Source organism: Colias eurytheme, chromosome 19 (assembly GCF_061535395.1).
Source record: "Colias eurytheme isolate Ceu_HAF_F1 chromosome 19, ilColEury1 Martin Lab GWU primary, whole genome shotgun sequence".
NCBI classification, from domain to species: domain Eukaryota; kingdom Metazoa; phylum Arthropoda; class Insecta; order Lepidoptera; family Pieridae; genus Colias; species Colias eurytheme.
The window spans coordinates 5,579,148-5,596,604 of NC_142998.1; the positions used below are offsets into that span (position 1 = coordinate 5,579,148).

General features: G+C 32.0%; 3 protein-coding genes across 5 annotated transcripts; 1 reads left to right on the forward strand and 2 right to left on the reverse strand.

Moving 5' to 3' along the window:
• Positions 1-1,009: 1,009 nt before the first annotated feature.
• On the reverse strand, positions 1,010-6,092 carry pygo (pygopus family PHD finger). The gene is made up of 3 exons (XM_090112961.1): positions 5,813-6,092; positions 4,075-5,557; positions 1,010-3,627 (listed from the first exon to the last, which is right to left on the reverse strand). Exons 2-3 carry the CDS (start codon positions 5,409-5,411, stop codon positions 3,507-3,509), a joined length of 1,458 nt encoding a protein of 485 aa, XP_089969087.1. The 5' UTR covers positions 5,412-5,557; positions 5,813-6,092; the 3' UTR covers positions 1,010-3,506.
• Positions 6,093-6,664: 572 nt separating this feature from the next.
• On the forward strand, positions 6,665-9,633 carry mRpL2 (mitochondrial ribosomal protein L2). Of its 3 annotated transcripts, none has more exons than XM_090112994.1 (6): positions 6,665-7,003; positions 7,275-7,387; positions 7,700-7,835; positions 8,121-8,201; positions 8,675-8,806; positions 9,052-9,170. In XM_090112994.1, the coding sequence occupies exons 1-6, from the start codon at positions 6,778-6,780 to the stop codon at positions 9,153-9,155; spliced, it is 792 nt and encodes a 263-aa protein (XP_089969120.1). In that variant the 5' UTR covers positions 6,665-6,777; the 3' UTR covers positions 9,156-9,170. The 3 variants fall into 3 exon arrangements, with proteins under 3 accessions (XP_089969120.1, XP_089969118.1, XP_089969119.1); XM_090112992.1 differs by lacking the exon at positions 9,052-9,170 and adding an exon at positions 9,383-9,633 and having other exon boundaries at positions 6,666-7,003; XM_090112993.1 differs by lacking the exon at positions 9,052-9,170 and adding an exon at positions 9,218-9,362 and having other exon boundaries at positions 6,666-7,003.
• A 150-nt stretch (positions 9,634-9,783) lies between these two features.
• Positions 9,784-15,610, reverse strand: Atg7 (Autophagy-related 7). The gene is made up of 11 exons (XM_090112991.1): positions 15,264-15,610; positions 14,865-15,060; positions 13,933-14,388; positions 13,680-13,786; positions 13,119-13,263; positions 12,315-12,473; positions 11,782-11,970; positions 11,397-11,549; positions 11,025-11,140; positions 10,447-10,729; positions 9,784-10,177 (listed from the first exon to the last, which is right to left on the reverse strand). Exons 1-11 carry the CDS (start codon positions 15,458-15,460, stop codon positions 10,145-10,147), a joined length of 2,034 nt encoding a protein of 677 aa, XP_089969117.1. The 5' UTR covers positions 15,461-15,610; the 3' UTR covers positions 9,784-10,144.
• Between the last annotated feature and the right edge of the window lie 1,847 nt (positions 15,611-17,457).

Below are 17,457 nucleotides of genomic sequence, written 5' to 3' on the forward strand. Positions count from 1 at the left end.
TAGATTAGACAATCTCTACTTTACCAGATTGTTTCTTTGTGTCATGTGTGAATCAATGTTTTGTATATTGCTATTTAAATTTAAATTTATTTTTTAGTTACCACCGAACGCATTTTTTTTACAACTTATTTTGGATTCAATATATTATGGTTTTATTTATGTTGAGGGACTTGTTTGTGCAATTATGGAAATCGCGAAAACTGTGTAGGTACAAAACTAAATATTTTGTGTAAATTTTAATTTAAATGGAATAAAATTATTTTAACAAATTACGAATGGTTCTCTTTTCAACCGATCCCATGAGTATTATCTCATTTATCAGCGCGCATTCTATCACGATTTTAATGAATATGAGATGTTTAAAATAATTATTGTTTCAATAGTACCTAGATTAACGCATTCATACGGTATAATCCATACAAATATTATAAATGCGAAAGTAACTCTGTCTGTCTGTTACTCAATCACGCCTAAACTACTGAACCAATTTTCATGAAATTTGGTATGGAGATATTTTGATAACCGAGAAAGGACATAGGCTACTTTTTATCCCGGGAAAATGACGCAATCTCGGAAATCCCACGGGAACGACAACTATGCGGGATTTTCTTTGACTGCGCGGGCGAAGCCGCGGGCAGAAACCTAGTATGTTATAATCACAGGTTATAATATATTGAAGCTATGCTTCATATTCATTAAATATTAATCACTAGCGGTTCGACCCGGCTAGGCTTCGCCCGTGGTACATGTTTACGTTCTCTCCTTATGAACCATCCTGGTAGGTACTTCAAAGATATTTTTGTATAGAATATTATATGTAGTTATATACAAAAAGATTTAACGAAATCGGTTCAGCCTTTTCGAGTTATGCGCTTACCAACAAACACATTTTGCGATTCATTTTAAAAATGAATCGCAAAATGTGTTTGAATTTGTATTATAAGATTTAACTTGACTTTTTTAGTGTAGGTGGGTATATGAAGAAATGGAGATAAAATAAAATTCTCAATAACAATTTTATTATTGCTTGTTATTATTCACATAATACAAAATAAACTATGCACAAGTATAAGACCACTGACGTAATTCTATTTTGACTTTATAAAATATTCTGAATTACAACTTGTTACATCACAACATGACGGTTGTGTACTTATATTCAATATGTTAATGTACACAGCAGCAGTCTCCCGTAAAATAATTGTGATGCTCTCACGACATATTTTAATTAAGTATTAACTTTACATTCATGGCCACGTATCCTACATAATATTCTTATTCATGTTAACTGTACAATGTGTTTAGCGATACGTGTGGTTCCATATAATATATTATGTACATGATTATAATGTTTTCTCTCGTCGGCTAATTTACTAAGGACTTTAACACTAGTTACCTACTTCATATAGAAGCTGCTTTATTTATGGCATGGTCATTGGTCAAACTGTTTTATTTATTATATAAAAAAATCGAAAGTCGTCATTATCTTTGCAATTTAATTATTATTCTTTATAATTAACATCTCATTGTCCATGCCATAATACTGAACTAATCTGTTTGATATAAAATATAACGTTATGTAAAAAATACATAAATAAAATACGTTTTATTTTTAATCTTCTATTATTTTTAACTTAATGTCATGGTGAATTTATAAATGTTTAATAAAAAATAAAAATCATTATAGTTTTGGATTGATTATGAAATAAAAATAAATCATCAATTTAATACATAATAAGACAATATTTAGAACAAGATTCACTGGTTTCTACAATACTTGAAATAGATAATAAAATTATAAATATATCTAAAGAAGATACAGCTCAAGCCAACATCATAAACAATTAATTCATTTACATATAGTAGAGGAACTAAATTACATAAGTAAAAAAAATAGCTTAGACTGAGCATAAAGATAATGTTAATGGCTTACGAAACATAAATAGTAAATCAAAATTTCACAACCTAGGAATAGATAAAATTATAATTACAAAAAAAAAAAATGATTTGTAAACAAGTTAAAACTGCTAAGAAACTACTTCGGAATAATGAGTAATGGCACAAGTTAAGTGGAACATTTACAACTGACACATAAAAGAAAAGAAATGTCCCGATATTAGTTTAAAATTTTAGCAGTGATTAATTTTATCAAACATTAAATAAACTTAAAATATATTCACATGCGAAATAACGAAGATTCGATAGAAATGCCTTTGATTGACTTCAGATGCAAAACGCAGCGGCATGCTAAAAAAGTTAGCTGCGCATATTTCACACATAAAATCAAAGTCACAACTGCGTATGTTCACCTGAAGTCAATCCATGGTTTAAATAATCTCATTATCATTATCTACGACCTACTTTGTTATTTACATAACTTAATTTACAATTTTACCATTAAAAAATCTTCAAAAGTTAAAAAATTGACAAACACATTTTAACACTCCTATATTTAAGAAAGCGTATGGATTCATCGTAGTATGTACATTTTCATAACGCGCTAATTATTATTATTACATGCAAATGAGGGCACCAAATAATAAGTACATTGCTTTCCTTAGTGTAACAATTGTCTACTCAACATAGACATGGGCACCATTAAAATTATGGTAATAAACGATTTGTTTTATATAAATTATAAAGCTCATATTGTGTGTGATTGTACTTAGATTTGTGCTGCATCAAACATATATTTTGTGTATAATCTTGGGTAATAATATTTGACTATTTTGAGCTTTTCCTATCCATTTTGTAAAAATGGCTCTGTCTATTTGGATACAGTTAAAAATTGTAATTTGAAAGTACACTTAAAGGTCACAATTATTATAAGGCGGAAGTTTAGATTCATCTTACGCTATAACATATGTACAATATGCACAAAGACTAAAGCGTCACACAACAAGCCACAAAACAGGGCAGCCACCATTATATTGCTTAAATCTGAATCAATGTTTCATATAATTTTACTGTCTAATAATCACATTGAATTGCTCTTATGGATATGCCTAATGCACATACAAAAATGTCTAGGAAAGTCATTTTATACATAATTTTCATATATCAAAATAATTTTATGAAGAAATTAATAGTTTTCTTAAAAGTTTTAACAATAAATTTTAATCCATAAGACATTACGAGTCTTTCTTTAATTTTGAATTTCACAAATAGTCATCAATTTTTCTATAAGTCTAAGAATAATTTCATATGTCGGTAAAATAATTAAGACTAGTCAGAACTGCAATAATACATAATGTATCATCTTTTATGTTACATTTTAGTATTTTAAGGCAATAATTTCAATCATTTCACTCAATAACCAACTTTATACTCTATCCATGAGATCTTTCATAAGACTTCACCAAATCTTGCCATGATACTTATCAAATTATTGTGAAAAATGAATGGATTAAAGGCAAACTAAATGAAGTGTAATAAATACTTGTGATGAGTGGCAAAGAGCATGTTGCTCAATGTGGCAGGAGCAAGGGCGAAGTCGCGGCGCATCGTTATGGCTTGAATTTTACAAGAGGTATGTTTTTAGAGTGCAGGCACTTGTCACAAACCCACTCCGCATAGACTTCTGCAGTTAATAACTGAAATGCTGGCTCTGTTAATCCTGTACACCCTCTGAAAATTTTATTTGCATCTTTTATGATATTTATCTTAGTCACAATCATTATAAAAAAAAAAACAAAGTATTTAAGTGTTAACTTTTAAAAAAATGCTTTACATATTGTAAAATAATATTAATTCCATTTAGTTGTTTCTACAGTTCACAAGTTGCAAAGATGTTATAATTAAAGTCTAGATTTGCACTATTTTATAAATTGTTATCAAATTTCAAAATGTCAGAATATAGGTTTAAAATCTGTTCATCGTTGTACATTTGAAGTTCTTAACTAAAAATCTTTATGGTGCTTTAGATACTTAACCAAATGTATTGTTTGATTACATGGTAGTTTTAGAAATTAAGTTTGTGTTAACATTACACATCACTAGAATTTAAAACAAAACAGAAAAAAATATATAAAAAGTTCTAAAGTATATTGGTTAGAATAAAAATACACATCTCACCTGTGAAACCAAAAATTACACCCTGATTCACATAAGATGGCCTGATCATTATCATGAACTTCTTTGTGACATACACCACATGGATATATTGGTGGTGCATTTGGGTTTTGTGGGTTAAACACCATTGGCTGATCAGGTGGATACACTTTCCCTGCGCTAACTGGCATTGGTTTTGGACCAAACATTCCCATTCCTTGCCCCATCGGCCCCTGGCCTCCTGGTCCTCCCATGGCCATACCACTCATACCTGCAAGGGGGCCACAGTTACCCATGTTGCCTGGTCCAGGGCCCATGCCCATTGAACCATTTCCACCCATCCCCATTGGACCACCATGCCCCATATGATTACCGGAGTATGGGGGACCGGGACCCATTGAAGTCATGGGACCGTTCACGCCCATTGGGCCACTTCCCATTCCTGATCCCATAGGGCTTCCGTGCCTCATAGGTCCACAGTGTCCAGGTCCCATTCCACTATTTTGCATTGGACTTGGTGACATAATTGAACTATTGGGACCCATACTGCCATTAGAACAATTCGGCCCCATTGGGCCATTCATTCGAGGAACATTCATACCTGGCCCGCCTCCACCCATGGGCCCATTCATTGGACCATTCATAGAACCTGCTCCAAGAGGGCTATGCATCGGTGGGCCCATGGGACTGTTGCTCATGTGGCTTCCGGCCATAGATCCCATATTCATGGGACTTCCCATAGGTCCTGATGACATTGGAGAACCCATAGGCATAGAATTCATAGGACTCATTGGACTTCCCATTGATCTTGATCCACCCATACCTGGCCCCATACTGTGATTACTCATTCCCATGTTAGGACCTCCCATAGGAGACATACCACCCATATGGCCCATAGGGCTCATGTTACCCATTGGGCTGATCCCTCCTCTAGGAGGCATTTGTTGATTCATTGGACTTATATTGTGTGGTAAGGGACTCATGTGCCTCATAGGCGGTCCACCCATACTGTGCATAGGTCCCATCATCCCCATAGGCCCATTTTGATTCATCATCGGACCATTTTGACTCATCATAGGTCCATTGTGCGAAACTGTGGATGGTGAATCATCAAATGGGTTGGAGGCCACAATTGTATCCCCATAACCTGTTAAAGGGGGAGGTAATAAGTCTTGAGCAGTAGGAGGTGGTTGCGGTGGTGTTAAAGCATTATTTGCATTTGATGTTTTCCGCCTCTTTTTTGGGTTGCTAGGTGCTGGAGCTGGTGGTGTTGGAGTATCCATAGGTGGTTTAAAATCTGGAGGTCCTAGTCCAGGCCCCGGCAACCGATAGGATGGCATTCCAGCCAAATTGTGACTCATTTTTGCTTTATTCTGTTACTGCTCTGACAACCATTATGAGGATTTGTAGACTAGTAGAAATTATTTAAAAAATACATTTATACATAAGGCACCGCATTGTCACGAGAAAGCGCAATAACGTGCCGGAAGACTGGTTGTTTCTATTTCTGTAACAAAAAAACATCATTAAGGAAAAATAATTCAAGATAAAAAAATATAATTTTAGAAAAATTGTAGTTAATTCAGCATGTTTATCTATATGTATTACGGATTTATGACCGTCGACAATTTTGATTAGAGTATGAGATGAACATCAGCAACCTAATCATTATAAATGCATAAAATAGGATTCAAAATATATCATTCCCGTGCCTTTCATGATATTTTAAATGGCAGGTTATAAATACACACATAAAACTTACTGCATTATCAATTTAGCATCGGAATTACTGATTATTTTTTTGTCCTCATCAAGACCCCAAGGCAGGCGTGCAACATATGATAAAATATCAGGCGAAAATCACTCTCCACATACAGTTTTTGGTATCCACGATTGCTTTACAGACAACTTATTGTTTTAACATATATGAAGAACACATAAAACTAGAATTACCAGTCTATTGAATGCATTTTTATTTACGACTCACGATATTCCAAACAACACACGCCACATTCACGATGTATTTTTTGTCAGAAAATTGCCGCTAGGGGTCGTTTTTAACTTTTTAAAATCATCACTGTCTAGCAAAGGAAATGCACTATACAGCCCAAATTCAGAATACAAAAATAAGTAATAACTGATGGATTGACTAATTAAATGTTTCTTATAATATACTTTTTATTAATTTTGAATGTACTTATAATATTTAATCTAATGTAATGCACGCATCCGACTCGTCAATCGTCACTGACAATTTGACAAACTTCAAAGACTAGTGACATTACTAATTATTGCTCTGTGCCAGTGCCCAGTGCCCACCACACCACAGATTAGAGAATATAGTGCGTTTCACGAGAGAGTTCCCCTGCCGTTATGTTGGCATACCTGACTGTCAAAAACGTCAAAGAGCTAAGAAGCGTTACAGAGTTGTCGAGGTTTTCCGAAATTTATAAATGTTTTAGAGATTGGCATCATGCCGCATACGCTTAGAAGTGGTGAAAGAGAAATGGCTCTGTAACGCTTCTAAGCTCTTTGACGTTTTTGACAGTCAGGTATGCCAACATAACGGCAGGGGAACTCTCTCGTGAAACGCACTATAGTTACTTCGTAAACCACACGGATTTTGCTTTGACAAATGACATTTGACAATTTTTCACAAAACTGAAAACTCAAAAGTAACAATTAGGTTATGAGGCTTTTATAATAAATGATATTTTTATAATAAAAATGGCTTTAAACCGGCTGTTTTCAAGCCTCGCCATTTCAACTACAGCAAATCTTATTTCAAAACGACCATTACATGTGAGTGTGGTTTCATTAGCAAGTAAGCCTAATATAGTAAAACCAAAGCCAGGATTTGGAAAAAGTTATAGGAGAATCGTTCATTTTCCAGAAGAATATACAGTAAAACCATTAGATGTTACAAATTTAGCTGGACGCGACCCTGAATCTGGTAAGCACTACATTTTTATGTAATCTTTTATTTTGTTATGGTTCAACAAAAGGTTTAAAATTTGAAGAAACAGAAGACTGAAATTAAAGTTGGCAATATGATATTATAGTTTATAAAATAACTTGATAAAAACAACTTCATATTCAACTTTTAAAAAGTACTTACTTATTTGTTGTCACATTTTATAATTACAAAGCTACAGTAATAGAATATTTGCCATAATATGACATAATATGTTTAATCTTAATATTATTGTTCTTTTTTATACAAGGTCGAGTTGTAGCCAAAGGAATTGGAGGTGGAATAAAACATAAATATCATTGGATTAATTGGATTAGAGATGGACCAACAGAAGGACCACCCCAGGAGGAAAAAGTGATTCAGGTAAATTTTTATGACTCAAGATCTAGGAAGTTGGTAACATAATGCTTGCTGTTCTGTCTTTTATTGAGTTATACAGGTAAAAAGTATCATAACAAAAAAATTCATTATTGAAAATTCAAATGTTGTACGAAAGAATTTATAAAAAAATATTTTAAATGAGAGAAACACATTTATTTTCACTGAAATTCTGAAAAAGATTTGGTGTTTCTTGTTGTGATTGAAATGAAATGAAATAAATTTATTTGTCCATTTTATGTTTTCCAATTAATGTATGACAGTGGGATTGATTACATATTATAACTTTTTTTTAAGATTTTGGAAGATGGATGCCGTACCGCCCATGTGGCACTTGTAGCTGTTGGAGACAAACTTAAGTATATCCTCGCTACAGAAAATATGAAGGCTGGTGATATCATCAAAACATCAAGGCACCTGCCAAGAATACCAGGTCATTATTATTTTGTTTTAACTTCTATATAAAGAAAACCTTAAGAAATTAATTAAATAAATGGTATATACTTATTATCTTAGGTTTTCATTGCTTCAAGATTTATGGAGCAAATGAGAATGTGAACGCCTCAGCTACTGAACCAATTTGCATGAAATTTGGTATGGAGATATTTTGATACCCGAGAAAGGACATAGGCTACCTTTTATTGCGAAATATGTACCACGGGCGAAGCCGGGGCGGACCTCTAGTTGCCTATAAAAACATATTTTTTTATTGTTTTAGTAAGAGCAAATGAAGGCGATGCTTATGTGCTGGGTGCTCTGCCCGCAGGGACATTGGTTCATTGCATAGAAAAAGAGCCAGGTGACCTATATTTAATTATATTTATCCATTTATATTACATTCTTGTTTGTCCTTTGACATTCATCATGAAAGTCAGTATTTCGAAACTTTTTACATAAATCCTATGACATGTTTATGTAAGTGAAATAAAATTTAAACAAGCATTTTTTGTATGATGTTTCTTAGTTGTGGATAATATAAAATATATATTCAGGTTTGTAATGGTGGATAATCTGGTATGTGCGTGTGCAGGATTTCTGACATAAATTACCTTTTAAAATTTTACGAAAACTGACATAGATCGCGAGTTCGATTTAAGTAAGTAAGACTTTAAGTTGGAGTAAGGAAGAATTTTTGGGCGATGGGAGGTGACCCCACCTCATACCATACTCATATTCATACAAAAGAGTCTTTGAAGAAACTGAAGTTGAATCATAATCAAAGTTATTCAGCAAAATAACAACTTTTAACATAATTATATATAATATTCACAGGTCAAGGTGGGCTGTATGTTCATGCTGCTGGAACATATGGCACAATTTTGCGAAAACAAAATGATAGAATTATAGTTCAGATGCCATCAAAAAGATTATTCAGCTTTAATCAACATTGTATGGCAGTTGTTGGTAAGTTATCATATTTTTTTAATTACAGTGAATTTGTTTTAACACTAGGTTCATTATGAATGCCTTTTGTGTCCAGTTCTATTGTTTATATCTGTACCTTAAAACTAAGTTAATCCTTATTGTTACTTGGATCCTAAAAAAAGTCAATATACTGTATCAATTTTATTTGAATCATAGCAAAAACATTTTTTTACGTATATTTTTACGAAAACATAAAACGTAACACCCACATTATGTTTAAATAGGTCGCTTATCGAACATAACCCATGGCAGTAATCCAATCGGTTCACCGCAACGTAACAGATATCCTAACAAAAGTCAAGGAATATACTGTATCAATTTTATTTGAATCATAGCAAAAATATTTTTTTACGTATATTTTTACGAAAATATAAAATTATTTTTAAATAGGTCGCCTATCGAACATAACCCATGGCAGTACTCCAATCGGTTCGCCGCAACGTAATAGATATCCTAACAAAAGTCAAGGAATAAACTGTATCAATTTTATTTGAATCATAGCAAAAATATTTTTTACGTATATTTTTACGAAAATATAAAATTATTTTTAAATAGGTCGCCTATCGAACATAACCCATGGCAGTACTCCAATCGGTTCGCCGCAACGTAATAGATGGCTCGGAAACCGGCCTCGATCTGGATTGTGGAAGAGAAAGGATGGAAGACACGGTAGAAAGATCAAACCACCAAAGCCAGTGAAGGAAATTCAACATCCAACCAAATTCCCACTGCCAGCGATACAATTCTCTATGCGCCCTTGAATGTTTTTGTAGAAATATGTAGATAATAAATTTAATGCAAAATTATTGCAATGTTTCATTTGACATGTTTTTATAATCTTAGTTAAAAGCGGAATCCAAACTTCTATAACTGATATATGTCTGAATGCATGACCAGATGGTATAATCAGAAGTCGTTATAATGAAATATTGTATGTAATGTATATTATGAATACAGATAATATAATAGATACTATATTATGAAACAAATATTGGTTAGGTCATGTTATATATGGAATAAAACATTATATTTTAATTAAATTATTTAATATACAAGGTTCTAATTTACGTTTAAATTGTATAATTCACATTCAATTACTTACTTACAACTACAAATGCGAATCAAAATATATACACAACAAATTATTACAATATTTAACATGAAAGGCATTACTTTGTGCAAGTCACAAATTTTCGCTTAGTTGTATGGAATTAAATCAGATCAAAGCTATAATTTTTCCTAAAACTTTCGTAGTATGTACTTAAATAGACTATTAAAACATCGAGAAACATCTAATAACTAATTTAAATATTTGAATTAATCTACATCTTCATCCGAAAACGTTAAAATCTGTAACAAAAGGAGTTATCGTTAGTTATGATTTGACAAAAAATACTTCTGTTTTTTTCCAGGAATTTAAGAGGATAAAATACTTACATGGAATTTTTGTGAGAATAATCTATTAATAACTTTTTGTTGCAGAGCTGAAAATGGCCCAGAATATACTATTTTATATACCACTGATTCAGCAAGGCAACATTATTGGGTTAGCTAGATTAAATTATAAACAAGTTTAAACAAAAACAAAAGTTCAAAATAATATTTAAAGTATAACTTACATCAGCAATCTCGGCAGTCAATTGCAACTCCGATAATCCAGTTATCTCTTCCAAATAAGTTCCACTGTTAAATACTTTTAAAAGGAACTCAATTCCTTCCTCTCTATACATATTGATGACTACATCAGAACAAGCGATACACTGTCTGAATTTAGTACAGGTTGGTGTCACAGTCTGGTATGAGTGTAAGAATCCTCTTATTGAATGAGGTATCGGTCCGAGCACACCAGTAGATATTGAATCTTCTTCGTCCGCTAAATTATATGGCGCTGGTGCATTGATTCTGAGTTGAAAAAAAAATATTTTTATTTACATATTTATTTTATTTATAAATACTTTATTGTACTTAAAGATAAAAAAAATACAAACTTAAATATAACTTACACTAAGTACAATTGGCGGCCTTATCGCTTAGAGCGAGAATATAGGAGACATCAAAAAAAAATTTTTTTAATAAGATTTTTTATCCTCTTCTTTAAAAAATATTATGAAGCATTTAAATGCTTTAAAACTAAATATTTAAGTGTATGAATCAAATTTTTTAAGTTAAAAATAATTTAAAAAAGTGTACATATTACCGTAGTGGATGTTGTAATAATGAAACTAATAGTTCAACAGCAAGCGCTCCAGCAATGGCAGCGACACCTGGCCGCGTTACTGTACATTGTTGGTCGAGCGTGCGATCTTTTATCGACTGAAAATTTAATATTATAACGAAAATAAATTATCAATATTGGACATTTTGGTAAATTGCGATGCCATATAGAAAATTAGGCTACTAACTTGGTTTGTAATCTATAAAGATATTCATAGACATACGACTCGAAGGACCATAATTTCGAATTACTCTATCCATCATCAATCGTCAAAAGAAAAATACAGTCAAGTTTACATGTTTCAAAAATAGCTTATGTGTATAATAATTTATTTTTAAAAGTAATAACCCTTACATTCCCTGGCGCGGTAACATCATTACAGAAATAACATCCAAGCTGTGCGCCATTTACATGATGACTCTTTACATCAGCGGCCGGTGTTGCCAGACCTAAGCCGTGTCGGATCACCAAATAACTGTCGAAACCGAGAGCCGCATTGATCGCGATCTAAAAGATTAAAAAGAAAAATAAATAATTAATATTTAATATATCTATTTAAAAAAGAACTAAAAAACATGCTGACTCGGATAAGTCTACAAAGTTTGAATTTAATCTATCCGTTTAAAGTATGTCAAAATAGAGTCTAAATGAGTTAGTTACATACACAAACGCATGTTAAAAATAGTCATTTAACATGAGAAATTATATACTTTGTTAGTTAAATATGTAAATTAAATACCTTTCCATAATGAGCTGCCAATAAAGTAGGTAACCATCTCGCCTCTCTTGTATCAAGTAAAAGAAATATAACGTCATGTTCCTCGATAGCTTCGACAATTTGCTTTATATTGGCAATTGTTTCAGCTTTCAGAGAATCGCCTATTGGATGTCCTGGCATTGGAATATGCACTGATAATCCATTACTGACCTGCAATTATAATATTTATTACCTAAAAATGCCAGTAATAGGTTGTAACCTACAACACAAACAATATTCTATGTTAAAATAGGATCTATTGTTTATATTATGGTGTGCTCTCATGCGTAAAAAGATCACTCGCTCGCCTATAGGAGTCAGGCAATTGCCTGACTTATTACCATTCTGGAGAGTGTACAATTACATTCTATAACTTTTAACATATTTTGTTGAATTATGACTTGACATAATATCATAACTAGATACAGTGCACTCGATAACATCGGGTCTGCCTTTTTATACATTACGATTGGTTTAGTATTGAAAATTTTAAAAGTTTGTCAACTTTTACTTACAACAGTAGGCAAGACACTTTTCAGATTGTCGGCAGCAGCGACCGCTTTCATTTTCCCGCCATTGAGGCAGTCCTCATACGTGAACAGTACTTGGCGTGTAGGATTCGAGAATGATACTTTTCCGTTGTCTATGAACGTAACGTGACGGAAACCCCACGCCTGGTGATAACAAAAATAATGTTAAATATTAAAAAAAGGGTTTAAAAATAGTTATGTTTTAGAAATTTTATAGGTACATAATTGTAAAAGAATTAATGAAACATAAAACAAAACAGATATACATGAAAATCGTAACAAGAAGAAAGCAGTGGGAAGAGGAAGAATAAGTGCTGACTTCCGAAACGAATGAACCTCTATGAAGCATACGCGCTATTCTAAAACACTTCTTAGCGGAACATACGTTTCAGCTGTCAGCACCAACGGTCGGCGTGCAGTCAGCGTGACGCTAAAACCAGCCTTATAATCAACTAGCTGCGCCCAGCGGTTTCACCCGCGTGACTCAGCTCCTGTTAGTCTTAGCGTTATGATATATAGCCTATAGCCTTCCTCGATAAATGGGCTATCTAACACCGAAAGAATTTTTCAAATCGGACCCGTAGTTCCTGAGAATAGCGCGTTCAAACAAACTCTTCAGCTTTATAATATTAGTATAGATTAGTATAACTAGATATATCACATGACATTATGTAGATCAATTTTTTGTGGCAGGCAAACTTTGTAAGGAGACCAGAGTCTGTAGTTGGATCAAATATAAGTTGATGATGATGATAATGAATTAGCATGAATTGATGATTGGTTACTTACTAATAAATCTCGAGCCACATGACATCCTAATGTTCCAGCTCCCAATAATAAACATTTAGTGCTCTTCATGATGTCCACATTGAGGTCTGGTACCAATCTCCATTTCATAAGCTTAATATTTAAATCTGACGATGCGTCAGCCAATCTGCAGAATTATTAGATCATCTTGTTATTTACATTTTAATAAGAAAATATTACAATTTATAGTATTTCCAGAGTTTACTGGAAGACATAAGACAATAACTGTGTTTTTGCTGGGATCATTCTTTTGCAAATATATTAATTAGGGGAATGTATGTTTTTTTTTCTACAACAAAAAAAGCCAAGTATTTTTGTTGTTATTTTCATTTTTAAGTTGAATAGTCTATTGTAAAGCAATTTTATTTTTATTTACTGCTAATGAATAGTGATTACTAAAAATAAAATGTCAGATATATCCAGTCTTACAACATAATACTTAAATTAAGTTAAATAAAATATATCCTTATGTAAAAAATAAATTACCTTTATTACACTGTACACACACCCAAAACATTTTTTTAGGGAGAGAGAATGTCTCACCTTATAGGATCCATAGACGCTGACATATTTGCTAATTTGGGTCCAAAATTGCCTTTATTATTTCTCTCCCATCCAACCCATCCCTTGTTGCCATCAGAATGAGTATTCTAAAATAACAATTATGTATTGGAAAAACATTATTTAAATTACAAGTTGACAATGTAATAAAATAACACAAACAAAATAGAGCAATTTATTAGACTAATAACTCTCTTCTACTTCTTCCAATTTGAATATATCAACAAATAAGTACCTCAGTGGCATTTATGATGAAAATGCGACTGCTGTCAGCAGCACCACTTTTGTTCAACCTCAACCCTAAAACTTTAATATCTGATTTACACAATTGGGGAGAAAATTCTAAAAGAGCCGCTATAAAAATCCTTAATGGCCATCCAGGATTATCATTATTGCTTGGATCAGAGAAAGCAAAATATATCTTAGTCATATCAACATTTACAGCTTCCTTCAGAATGTCCTTCCCAATAATATCAGATAACTTATGGATTTTGATATTTTCGTTTTCCTTTGAAATTATAAAAAAGTATTTTTGCAGCATATCCAGTGATTTATATTCATTTGAAATGTCTTCTAGTTGCTTATTATTGAAGTGTGAGGATGCAAACAAACTCTTTTCTTTCAAAAATACTGTTGGTTGACTAGGTGTTGGAAAAGCAAACCAATAGTAGTAGTGAAACTTTTTCAAATCCTGAAAAGATACAATCAAAATAATAATTGAGGTTGTTAAACAAAGTTGTTTTTACAAAGATTTCATGTTTTTTTTGTATGTTTTTTATGTTTGGTTTAGAAGAAAAATTAAATTACCCACAATCTCAGAAAGCAATCAAATAAAAAACATCAGTTTTCAAGTCACAAGAGGCTGATAAGTTACCCAAAAATAAAGTTAAACTGATTATACAATATAATATACCTATTAACACTACCTAATTCTGTACGAATTAATAAACTTAAAGAAGTTCCAATAATTCCTGCTCATACACCAAAAATAAAATATAAAGTTCCAATATCTTTATGATTTTTTGAGTATATTCATTTTCGCTAATAAAATGGCTGAGTTATAAGCGATAAATTGTAAATTTATTTACGGGGTAGAGGCCTCTTTTATTAAGTCTTATATTCAAAAATGATATGAAATTGCAAATAATCACTTATTAAGATACTTACTGCAAATGAGAGTACAAAAAAGTTTAAGAGAGTGTGTGGATTCCCGATCCAAGATTCTGTTTTTATGTTTTGCCAAATAATTTCTCCCAAACTATTAAGCAGGGATGCTTTATCAATGCATTTGAAATCTTCAATTGTATTTTTATTCATTATTGTTCCAGTTATGTTTAAGTATAAATGCTCTGTTTCTGGATCTCTGAAAGTAAGTTAAATTATGGATTGATGTATATTCATAAAACTAAAAACATAATGAATTTTAGTTATCAGATAGTATAAAATAAATCAATGAAAATAAGGATAAAGTCCTATTGGGAACTACAAGGAAATACAGCGGCGAATACATACAGCGTAGCTTAATATGATTACTTTATAAACATACATTATTTTCATAAAACTCACTTGTTAAAAGAAGTTCCATCAACTTCAAATACAGGTCCCATATCATCTTGGTAAGTGAAGCGGCCATAAATCTGTTTCGTGTTCTCATTTAGTTTATCAATATTTAATTTTAATTCAGTTAAACTGTGCCAGAATGATGGGTGTACGAAAGACATAAAAGGAACATATTGTATAATTTCTTGGTCGGTGACTGACATTTTAATATTTAATAATGAGATTTTTAGGTAAATCTTCAATTCAATCGATAGAACACTAGCACATCTATGAGATATCAGATATCGGCAAACAATTTCATTGCATACCTATTAAAAATGTATAAACATTGATCGCCCAATGATCAAAATATTACAAGTATTGTCATTTGTCACTTCGATCCTTGAAGCGCGTATCTGTCACTGTGACAAATGACTGGCAAAAATTTATATCTTCTCACCGTATGTGGAAAAAAAATCAAATTAAAAAAAATACAAAAAAGCCTATTCGTAATAATCTGGTAATAATGCATAAAACGGTAAAAACTGTAATTCTATTTTACTAACAGCAATGAAAAGATTTTTTTTACATTTTTTAATGAATTAATAATGATGATAATAGTGCAGTCATGGGCAGGCTGCGGCTGGTGTCCCACAACAAGCCCACAACACATTAAATTCTCTAAAGGGCCTCTGCGTGTTGGACCTGTGTCCCCACGTAAGCCTTCCAAAGGACCGGGTATCTTCCTTCTGGTGGTACCCGTGTATTATGGAGAGAGACATGATAATAATCCTGATATCGTGATAAAAGTGGAGCGACTTCAAAATTGTTTTAAATCGGTGATGTTTTGAAGAGAGAAATGACGAAAGCTCCAGAGGAAGTTATTGTATGAGATTATTCTTATGAGGATAGAATGAGCATGCATTTCTGCTTCTACTACGGACTACATACTCGAAGAAATTATATTGTACTGGCCACCGTAATTTATTGATTCCCCAGATTTATTTCAAATTAAAGTCAAGTTTACCGTCAGTTTAAAATGTCTTTCTGTTCTATTGATTTATAATTACTATTAGTTTATTTAATAAATTGTAACATATTATATTTACCCTCTGTAGTTTTATTAATGTAGAAGAGAAGCGGACGCGCTGATTAATTATAAATTCGAAATTATTGTGAAATATTTTCCGTAAGTTTTCAAACATTTCATATTAAATCACAGATTATCTCCTTTAAGATCTCCTTATTCTTTTTGATTGTTACGTAAGGATAAGTATGTATTTTTTGACATCAGACTTTAGATACCTAACATCTTAGATTACAAAATAAAAGACAGATGGAGCGTTGCCGAACTAAACCGAATAATTTATCATCATTTCCATAAAGCTATGTGTGCTGTCATTTCGCCGTTGCACTGTACGTACACGGTGCTTCTGTGTGCGTGTTATGTTACCAGATAATGAAAAATTTCCCAAATTTTTGCCCGACTACGGAAGAAAGAGGGTTATGTTTTTCGAGTGTAGGTATGTATGTATAATATTTCTTTGACACGCCCTGCAGTATAAACTGTTGGATCGATTTTGAGTTGTGACTTGTGACTTGTGAGGTGTCATTGCAATCATCTGAATTATGAAGGTAGCTGTGATGGTAGTGACGTAGGCTACATAAATTATTAGCAGTCATGTTTTAATTTTTATTTTAATATAAATTTTGATATTATTTTATAATATTGTAAAAATTATTTTATCACCTATCTAGCTAGTATCTACTAAAGTTATCTATACATGGACAAAATAATTTTATTCAATTTTTATTAAATAAATTACATTAAATTTATTAAATTAATTACATTAAATTTATTAAATAAATTACATTAAAAAAAGTTTTTATTTTTCAAAACATATGAATGCGAATAGCGGTAGTTTTTAGTCGAGAATGCTGGACATTTTATTTTCATCATATCCATCATGTGTTCACATGAATTAAATCGCAAGCGAAAACGACGCTTTTTATAAAAGTAACAAAAAAATGTATAATGCTTTTTAAAATAATCTAATAATGACCATGAACTTTTATTGCACTATACAAATAATCACATTCACGATCGAAAAATCCAACAGTACTACCCCGAATATCTTTTAACCATTTTACCCCTAAAAATGGCAAATTCATTTTCAAAATACTGGCAGCATACGTTGAAGTTTTGAATTCCTTCGTATTT

Excerpts from the sequence above, each read along its gene's own strand:
- pygo (XM_090112961.1), bottom strand. The coding sequence starts at position 5,411 with ATGAGTCACAATTTGGCTGGAATGCCATCCTATCGGTTGCCGGGGCCT. Across the intron at positions 3,628-4,074 it reads TGTAATTTTTGGTTTCACAG|AGGGTGTACAGGATTAACAG; the intron begins GTGAGATGTGTA and ends TAAAATTTTCAG.
- mRpL2 (XM_090112992.1), top strand. The coding sequence starts at position 6,778 with ATGGCTTTAAACCGGCTGTTTTCAAGCCTCGCCATTTCAACTACAGCA. Across the intron at positions 7,388-7,699 it reads AGGAGGAAAAAGTGATTCAG|ATTTTGGAAGATGGATGCCG; the intron begins GTAAATTTTTAT and ends CTTTTTTTTAAG. Across the intron at positions 8,202-8,674 it reads TTGCATAGAAAAAGAGCCAG|GTCAAGGTGGGCTGTATGTT; the intron begins GTGACCTATATT and ends TAATATTCACAG.
- Atg7 (XM_090112991.1), bottom strand. The coding sequence starts at position 15,460 with ATGTCAGTCACCGACCAAGAAATTATACAATATGTTCCTTTTATGTCT. Across the intron at positions 14,389-14,864 it reads TTTTTGTACTCTCATTTGCA|GATTTGAAAAAGTTTCACTA; the intron begins GTAAGTATCTTA and ends GTATCTTTTCAG. Across the intron at positions 12,474-13,118 it reads ATGTGGCTCGAGATTTATTA|GCGTGGGGTTTCCGTCACGT; the intron begins GTAAGTAACCAA and ends TGTTATCACCAG.